Below are 10,186 nucleotides of genomic sequence, written 5' to 3' on the forward strand. Positions count from 1 at the left end.
AAGTTACTGGCTGTCAAAGCCAGTAACATATATATATATATATATATATATATATATATATATATTTGTGTGTATATATACACAACCTTTTATGTGAATATTTTGAAGATGAATGCAAAAACTTCTTTTCTTTTAACCTTGTCACTGGTGATCAGAAAGTTGGTGTATTGGCTTTCCTTTTTCTGTCAGCTGATGATGAAGTTGGCAGTGCTGTGATTTTCGAATATTTGAAATGTGTTTTGGGACTGTGCTAGGTGAAGTGGGCTTTTACAGTATGATTATAATAAGATATGGAAATACTATGCTTCCAAAGTTTAGCATGATGGTGTTTTGTGTTTTCTCATCTTCCTTGATACACCTTCCTTCCTTGTGTGTAAAGTCCAACTTGCTGTCTTTGTTTTGTTTTCATAGGTGGCAGCTTCTGTTTTGGATACGAAAAGTAACTCATTTTTTTTCAGAGATGAAAGTAAAACCAATTGGCTGATCAGGAGAGCTTGCCCAGGCTTGTATTATGCCAGCATCTTTGACTAAACAATTCTGAACTTTTTTCCTACACAGGGAGGCCAAGATCCATGTTGCATTATTGTTACTGTAAATCACTGCACTTCTAATAAGGTTCAGGATGTACTACTGGATATGAAAATTTTAATAAAGAGTCTCATATTTGGGGAGAGGCAATTCAGTTGCTACTTTTAAAGCTTCATCTTGTGCTCCATTGAATGTTATGTTAGGAATAAGAGGAAAATGGCAGTTTTTAAAGCCAGATGAAGTATTTGTATTTCTCTAGTTTTAGTGGCATAATCAGTGATTGATCTTTGCTCTTCTTTAGCTGTTGAGGAGTATGTTTCTGAGTTAACTGCATCTTTAACAGCTTCTGGGGAAGCCTGAGATGGAAGTTTAAATAATTAGTAACATCTTGTAGTGGTTTTAAGCCCAGCTGGAAGTCAGGCACCATGCGGCTGCTTGCTCAACCCTCCTTTTACCTCCCCCAACACCAGTGTAATGGGGAGGAGAATCAAAGTAAAACTTGCTAGCTGAGATAAAAACAGTTTAATAGCCTAAAGTGAAGTAAAATGCAGTGATAATGGTGAATGATAATAATAAAACAAAAAAACCAATGATGTACAATTCTAGATGCCAAACCCCTGATTCCTGAACCCAGGTTGGGCATGCTTCTGGCTATCTCCCTCCAGTTTATATCCTGGGCATGATGTTCTGGGGTGTGGAATATTCCTTTGCCAGTTCAGGGCGCCTGGCCCGACCATGCTCTGTCCAAGTTTATTTTGCATACCTTCCCATTATCAGAGCATGAGAAAAGGAAAGGGAAGTTCTTGACTTTGGATAAACACAACTTAGCAAAAAACTAAAATATCAGTTATTAATACCATACCTATTCTGAAGCCAAAACACAGCACTGTATCAGCTACTGAGAAGAAATTAACTCTATTCTGGCTGAAACCAGGACACATGTTTAATAGGCAATGGCACTGAAATGTCTCACCTTGCAGAATCTTCTCAGTTATCAGTGCTTTCCTCTTTCACTTCAATTGGTAAAAGCTCATCCAAGAATTATTTTTCTTTGAGAAATGATAGTCTGTTAACTCCAATGTTCCTTTTGCTGGTTTTGTTAACTAAGTGAAGTTAATACTTGTTTGTAAAATTCCCACAGATTTTAGATTTGTTAAGTTAGTTGTGGTAATAGTCAAATGTTGATTAGCTGCCTATTGATCAGCAGTTGTTTTTTGATTGGAAAATTTTAAATCAGGATTCTCAATAATGTGAAGACTTTAACCAAAGTGAGTTAGTGAGGTTTATGTTGAAATACATAGAAGATGACTTATCATCTTGGAAAGCAAATGAGCAAATTTTTCTCTCCACCAGCTGCTCACAATTCTCACAATTTTTGAGTGTTTCAGTTTCAGTTCCATTTACTTGCTATGTTCTTTCCTCCAGTTACAGTTTATACCTACTTTGTAGGCTCAAGGCTCATAATTTTTGTTGTGTTTCTTAACTGAAATAAGAAAAATACTAGGGGATTTTTTCCCTTTTCAACATTCAATCTTATAAACCTCCAATATATAAAATAAAAGACTCCTGGGGCCTAGTCAGGTCTCTTGGGTTAGTAATGGCTAATTATTGATGTGGTAGTGTGGATAATAGTAAGATTAGATTTCAATATACTCTGTATATTGATAGCAGCTGTGCAAAATGCTAACTAGTGTGCTGCTGAAATACCTTATAGACTGATACTGCTGTACTAGGTGAAGACTCAATTTGAGACAGAAATCACACGGAAAAAAGAAATTCACTGAAAACATTAGGAACCTCAATATATGTCGAGATCTCACCATAGCTGCCTACATTCATAAACTTTATGAAATTATTGTGCATTGGGCAAAAAATCCAAGAAAAATAAAATTAAACAGTAGTTTTAAACAGTAAAATATCATTGTAATTTAGGTAGGTTTGACATCCCTAGCTACAGATTACTGGAAAATTGTTCTGACTTGTAAATAAGTGTTGAATCAAATTATTAAATTAATCTAAAAAATATTTTCCTGTATTTATTCAGTTTAGATTTAAGTGATCAGAAATCACTTGAGTGTCCTTGAGTAGGTCCAGAAGAGCAAGTGGCTCATAAATGCAAATTATTTTATGTGGCCTCAGTGTGTCCGGCATTAAATGGTATTCTGTGATGATCTGTCAGTAAAGTAAGGTTGTGTATAGGAGTGACTTTTACGTGCATTCTTTAGTGAAAACTGGATCTGATGAATTACTACTTTTGAAGGTAAATTAACTTGACAAAAGTCTCTCTGTATATGCTAATTTTGGGAAAAGAACCAAAAGTAATTTTTTATGATCTTAGTATATATTTTTAGCTGTTTAAAATTAACTTCTTTGCAGAAATGTGAACTAGCTATATCTTCTAGTGCAAATGATTACCAAGTGCTAGTATTTCCTATATACTAGAAAATATTTTAGTTTCTAAGTGCTAAAACCTACAGCTAAGTTACACATTAGACTGAAATACAAATTCACAATGCTTTTTTCCTAATTATAGTGTTGTAAATATTCAGTTTGTGGGTAGAAGTCAGTTACACCTTGCCAAGTACAATCTGAGATTCAGCGTTGGCTGACTTTTTACCTAATCTGTTTCACCTTTTAAGGTGCCAATACTGATATTTCAGAAGCAGCAGCATGATCTGACTGTAGCCCCAGTCTATTCAGCAGAACAATTTCTTTACCATATTTTCTATTTTTGCACAAGTGTGAGAGAAATTGAGTACATTTCCTGTGCAAACTCTGAGGCACGTGAGATGTTACTTTATTTTGGAGCAGGAGAATAAGGTCTTCAGTGCTATGGTAAATATTGATGAGAGACATGACCATTCTTTCATTTACAAATTTATTTTGTTCAAGTTAATTAAAAAAAAAAAAGTTTTTTGTTTACATTTAAAAAACATTGAAGATGCATGCAGAATTATTTTTTCCTATTATAAGGGTAGTTAAGAATGCATACACATATATGAGGAAGAACTAACATAATCCAAATAGCCAATTCTTTCTTTCTCAACATGAGGATCATAACCTGATCTGGTTTTCTTCTGTGTTGCAGAGAATGTTCCTAGCAGCTGGACAGTTAGGCTCTGGGTGTGGAGGGGTGTGGAGTATGGTAGGAGGGGGAGATGTGCCTGTTTTGTACTTTCTTTTCTATGTATTCATATAATGGAAAGAAAAGAATGAGTAGATGTGAGGATTTGTTTTGCCCTCATGGTATTTACATCAGGACAGTTCTTTTGTCTTGAACAAAAAGTGCTGCTTTACTCTCTTAAAGACAAAATCTGCTATTAGGTTGCAATTTGCTGAATATCAAACCTAATTGTTGGTCTCTTCCTACAGCAAACTAACTGATACAGGACAATTCTTAATGAAGCTAGTATTTAGAACCAAATTGGATTTCTATATTTTATTAGACCTATCCTATTAAATTTGTAATAGACAAATTTACAATATTGGTTCCTATGTAGCTTATTGAGTATTTATGTTGAAGTGTCTGATTTGGAACTCACCAGGATTTTTTTTTTCACATCATGTCATAATTTATTGTTACTTTAGGCAAATCAGAGGTGAGAAATTACTTGCTTCTTTTGCCCTTGCCACCTCCAGTTTCTCATTGGATTCAGGAAAGGACTTTCTTGCTTTCCTGTAAATTTTTGTAAACAACTGATGTTTCAAAGTTTAAGCATACCTTTTCCCCCTTTTCTTAATTTTAAATGTCCCTTGGATTGCTGTTCTAAAATGTAGTATGCTTATATGTTTCAAAGTTACATTTTATATTTTGTTTTATTTTTATTTAGTCGTGCAAATGCATTGAAATAGTTGTTAAATAGTGAACGTTTTTATATAAATTTGGTAGATAACTTTATAACTACAGGGTTTCTTTCAAAGAATTTTATTGATGCATTAAAATGTGTGTTGTCTGTAATTGCAGGTTGATGCAATTGAGACTGAACCAAAGAGCTTTTTCTTTATGAGTGAAGATGCATTAGTAAATCCTGACAAGCTGTTGGTCCTAATTCATGGTAATGGTGTTGTCAGAGCTGGTCAGTGGGCTAGGAGACTCATAATTAATGAAGATCTGGACAGTGGGACACAGATACCGTACATAAAAAGAGCTATTGAGGTAAGTGGAAGTTCAAGGATGCAGAGTTGTGCGTGCTGTGGGATATGAATGTGTGTCTGTGCATGAAGAGCTGTGAACCTGTGATGTTTTAATTTTTTAATAAGTATTTTGTATGTTTCTGTGTGATCATTGTATTTGTGATGGGAATACTTTTTTGGTTTTTTTGGAATTTTCTCTTATTGGAACCAAGTTCCTGTCTTGCAGTAAATAAAATTTAAGCATGTCATGTTGTTGTGTTGGGACTACCATGTAGTTGAATATGACAGATGCTATGACACACAGCCATTAACAGGTGATGCAATGCAGTAGAAGACATTACAGAAATTTGTTACAATTTGGATCGTTTTCTTTCGTATTTCTTTAACTTTGTACATATTATTGTTCAATGATTACTGTAATCTCATGGTAACATGAGCATTCATGATAACAAGCAATCTTTTTTACCAGGCTTGTACTGAATTTATTAGAGGCACAGTCGTTTTCAGATTTGCACTAAATACCCATGTATTTGGATTTACTTACCAATATTTGACAATAGAAGACATTCACATTTTGTTGACATTATTTTGTTATATCTGAGAGACAGGGGACAGTTTGTGTTATGTTTTTGTCATTAGAACATTGCAGGTGTAATTCATCATGTGCACCCTGCTACGTAAAGGCAACTTCCTGTAGCAGATGTTAGAAGAACTTATTTGAGATTGTTTCTATTATATTTGCCAAGTTAAACTAATGTTCTACTCTAAATATCAGTGTTGTCATTGTTACTGTTACATATTTTGCTAGTTGATTAATTTTTGCAGTTGATGAATAATTTTTTTCTTTAAAGTATTCAGGATAAAAAATGGTGCTTTTTTTCAATAAAGCGGGGAAAGAGAACATATAAAAACATTAGGCCATTCAGTTATTTTTGGTTTGTTTTCCTCACTGTCAAAGCACCAGACTACACTTCGGGAGAAAAAGAAACCTAGCCCTGTGAAAGTGAGGCTTATCTTTTTCTGACATAAAGTTTTTTATTCATTTTAGATCAAGATTCAGATCAAAAACAGAACAAAAAGTACCTCAGGATTACTGAGTGCAGTACAGATGTATTGTAGTATGCGACTTCTAGTGCTGGTTCCAAAATGTTTCCAAAGGAACCCAATTAACTGTAGCTACTTCAAATTTTGTATAGTGCATATGTGCTTGCATTTTTATTCTTTCCTAGAGATGCTGCTGTCTTGAGTTACGTGGCAGACTGAGTATTTCAAACTCGGATACTAACCCTAATTTAAAAGATCATTTTAAGGGTTATTTCTAGTAGACGAGAGTTATATATATATGTATTTTTTTGCTGTTTTGTTATTTATTTTGTGCAAGGATTTGTGCCAGTATGACAGAGATCAGACCTCTGTTTTCTCAAATGGTTGTTATACTTAAAACCAGATTATTTATCTCTGCATTTTGAATGCTTATAAAAACAAGACAGGAAAAACTCCCAATCTTGGATGAAGAAATATTTTTACAAAACTGTAATAATTAGATAACATTGGTACATCACACTTTGTGTTCCTATCTTTGAGCTTTTTCTTAATGTGGTTTTTAAGTTCGTAGTTCTCTTTAGTTCAGTAACTCCAGCTGCTGTAAAACCCACTGTCCTTTTTTGTGCGTCTTAAAATTCTGGTAAGTGTACTACATGTTTAGGGCACATACTATTTATAGTGATTTTTTCATGCAAAATGGAGAATAGATTGTATTCAGTTGTGTTAAATCAAATTCAGTTATGTCATTAAATGTGTTGCTATTTTTTTTGTATCCTGTAATCCCTGTGCTGGAAATTGGTTATAGATCTGGTTAGATAAGGCAATATCTTATGGAAGTTGGACCCCACTGAAAGTATTTAGAATCATTTGGTTATTACTAAAAAGAGAATACTTATAGGTACGTGCTGATCCCATGTCAGCTTCAGGTACAAATCATATAAATTACATTTCAAAATGCAGGAAATTGTGGTAGACTGAGAGCAAGGACTCCATATAATAAAAATAACAGAAAAAAATGCATCCTTTTCTGCTTTTTCTGGTGTTCAGTCCTCTAGGTGATTTTGTCACTTTTATCACTTATGAAATGAAAATAGCTAGCCAAGATGATAAATAGCCTGAATGAAAATTCATGCAACATTATTTGAAGTAGGGAGTTATTTTTCCTAGATCTCTCTGTGTTTCTTCTAAGGAGAGGTCTCATTCTTGAATGAAATAGGCAGACCTTATCAAAGCATCAGGGCTGATGACAAGAGAACATGCATTTCTTTTCTAATAGACTTATGTGAATTTGAAGTGGATAATGATATGTAAGATTTGAAAAGTCCCGTCATCTGTTGTTGACTTTGCAACACATTCAGGCATTGCAGCTAAAACATTTGGTGAAGACCAGGTTCTAATTAAAAAAAGAAAAATTGAAATTTACAAAAGTAGTGCTTGAATGTGCTCTGTGCAAGAACTAATTCAGAAATACGTGCTTTTTAAAAACAAAAAACCCCACACAAGCAAAAAACCACCCTCTAAGTAGGCCAAAATGTACAACTTCTTAGTTCATTTCTTGGAAAAACTGAAAACAGGGATGCAACAGCTGGGGTTACCAGTAAGCAAGATGAACTGGTAACTTCTAAGCAGGAAGGTAAGGAAGAGTAGAAACTGCTTCTCTCTGATGTAACACTTCTAAGGAAAACAGAATTAAGAAACCCTACTTCTCAAGCATGTGTGGAACAAGGGAGCAATGTACAGGCTTAAAATTTTGTATTTTAAAATTCCAGTGTTTTGGGGCTGTTGCACATTGTAAAGAAAGATTCAAAGAGATATATCCTGGTGAGAATTCAAGTAGCTAGAAGTAAGTTTTTCTTTTCATTTGTGCAATTCCTGTAGGTAGTGCTTCTCCTTCCATGTTTTATATCAAGCCCTGTTGTGTAGATTTGATCTTTTGTGTAAGAGGTACTGTGAATAGTTGACAAGGGTTTATGTGAAGAGGTAACATTATTGTGTTAATCTGAAAATTCAGACTTGGGTCGTGTAGGTGTTGAAATACAAACAAACAGAACAAATAAGCAACTGGGTAAAGAACAGACTGTAGGAAAAGAAGGAGGGAGAAAATTATACACAATGTAATGTAAATACATTAAAATGTGGAAGGAACAAAACCTATTTTAGAAAAACAAGTATAAAAAGAAAAATATGCTAGTAGAGGCAGTAAGAATATAACAAAAGTGAAACTAAAATAAATACTTACTAAAAAAGATACTTAAAAAAAACCAAACTGGCAATGTCCTGTAAATACAGTACAAAAATATTGCATAAATTCATTGTTTTGTTAAAATAGAAATTTTCTGTTGAAACTTTCTCTAGTGATAAACACTGATTTTTGACAGAAGTGGTTATCTGGTGCATTACAGACTGAAGTCCAAGTCCCTCCCCTGGGAATGAGTGACTATTCCATTTATAATGAGAATTCTGCTCTAAAGATATTTCAGTTTTTATAAAAAAAGTAAATGTAAATGATATAAATAAGTAAATGTAGATTAAAAGAGTAATTTTAGACTGTCTATTCTGTATTCTGCCTAAATGGCTTGTCCGGGTTGGTACAGTGAGGCTCTTCTCAGATAAGTTATTGTTTAGACATGCATTCAATAACTAAAGTAGTGCCAGAAAAAGGTGATGAAAGATAGAGGAAAATTCTTCAATTTAATTATGAGATCATATACTTGGGATATCAAAAATTAAATGTTTACTGTTCTGGTTTCATAATAATTGTTGAGGGGCTCCCTTGTTCACTCTGTTAGAGAAGAAGAGGCTGAAGTTGCTGTATTTAGAGAGATTTGTTCTTTGGGGAGACAGAAGCTCAGCTTGCCTTGGTTGGAAGTTGTGGAGAGTTTGGGAGTACTGCTATCTTTGATACCTCTCCTCTAGGGAATAAATAGGATATCAGCTTACTGCACAAGCACAGGGAAACAATTGGGTGTTTTCTGAGTCTTTGGAAATTCAGTACATTTGTTACCTAAGATAGCTGTGGTCCCAGGGATGCTAATAAAATTCAACAGCAACTGTCACTTATTTATTTAAAAAACATTTTAAAACTATCCAAGAGTTGTTGCCTAATTTCAAATTCAGATATTAAGATATCTTAGATACTTGTCTTATTATTTAAAGGAGAATTGATACTTGACATACAGCTGGAAGATAGATCCTTCAAAGAACCTAGACAAGTTTTTCAGAAGAAATAGAGCAGCATCTAAAAATCTGACTTTACATGAACAAACAAAAAGCCAAAGCTTTGCATGAGATGGGTATTAGCTGTGGAAATGTTTTTTTAATAACTGGTGAAACATGAATTTCAACTTCAGTTGTCTGTTGTGTTTATTCTACTCTTCATTTTTTTTACAATCTCTGTTCTCTTTGGTCAAAATATTGGATTTATTCACTTACACTAGTGTCATTCATTTATACAAAACTGTCAGGTTGGCAATATTTACTAAGAATTGGTGAGGGTTATTATTTTTGTCAGCATTCAGTAATATGTCATTAGTTTTGTAAAGCAGTTGAATGGAACAACAAAATCATTCAGTGTAATGGCAGTAAATTTTCCCACTATAAATTTTATGTGATGTAGCAGTCTTGATGGTTAGTAACTAGTATGATAACACATACTATTTTGTATTTTCTCTTTCCACTTCATATAAATCAATAAGTTTTAATAGTGGATATTTACATATTGTTGCCCAGAAATTATTATGTTTAAATTACAAAAAATCTTGCTAAAAACTTCTAAATCTGACTTTTAAGCGTAGAATATCTTGTTAGACAAACAGTTTTTGGTTTGCTCTTACAGTTTATACAAGCTTAGCATAGGATCAATAATATGGGCAAGTCACTTCCTGGAAAAAAAAACAGCTGACATTTCACAGTTGTCAATTTTGAAATTCACAATTATAGTTCTGCCATAGAATACTAATATTCATGTGCCTTATATGTCTTCTATGTGTATTGTTGCAGAAGGATGTTAAAGTACCTCATTTATTTATTAATGATCAGTTACAGTGCCAGAGCAATCGTAATCTTATTTGAGTTTAATATATTGCTGAACCATCAACTTTCACTAAAACAGACAATAATTTGTTATATTGTTTTATTTCAAATGCTACTTTTCTGACTGTGGTATATGTACTTGGCTTATTTATTTTGTTTGATCATAGAGCTAGAGTTGCTTGTAAAGTCCTTTTTAGCAGAGAAAACCTGTGTTTAGAACTCCAGCATCTGTGGTAATCATACTAATAAAACTTAGAGGTTTTTGGATGATCTTTTGAGATCTTTCTGAAAACATAAACACAAATCACAATGTATTTCTAAATAATGAGTCACTTGTAATTGGTTTTAAATCAACCATACTCTGGAAAGAAAATTTTAAAAACAGTATATTTAATTATTTCTAAAACATTTTATGAGGGATTAATAATCTCTCAAATGCTAGTCACCA

The 10,186-nt window shown here is 33.4% G+C and overlaps 1 protein-coding gene across 4 annotated transcripts in view; it reads left to right on the forward strand.

Annotated features, from left to right (window-relative positions):
• ARB2A (ARB2 cotranscriptional regulator A) overlaps positions 1 to 10,186 on the forward strand; it is a 259,244-nt gene that overhangs the window by 55,511 nt on the left and 193,547 nt on the right. For all 4 annotated transcript variants that reach the window (XM_063421494.1, XM_063421496.1, XM_063421497.1 and 1 more), the window contains one exon: positions 4,493 to 4,684. In XM_063421494.1, coding sequence (XP_063277564.1) covers positions 4,493 to 4,684 — 192 coding nt within the window. The remainder of the gene's footprint in view (positions 1 to 4,492; positions 4,685 to 10,186) is intronic.

Source organism: Prinia subflava, chromosome Z (genome assembly GCF_021018805.1).
Source record: "Prinia subflava isolate CZ2003 ecotype Zambia chromosome Z, Cam_Psub_1.2, whole genome shotgun sequence".
Classification (NCBI taxonomy): Eukaryota; Metazoa; Chordata; class Aves; order Passeriformes; family Cisticolidae; genus Prinia; species Prinia subflava.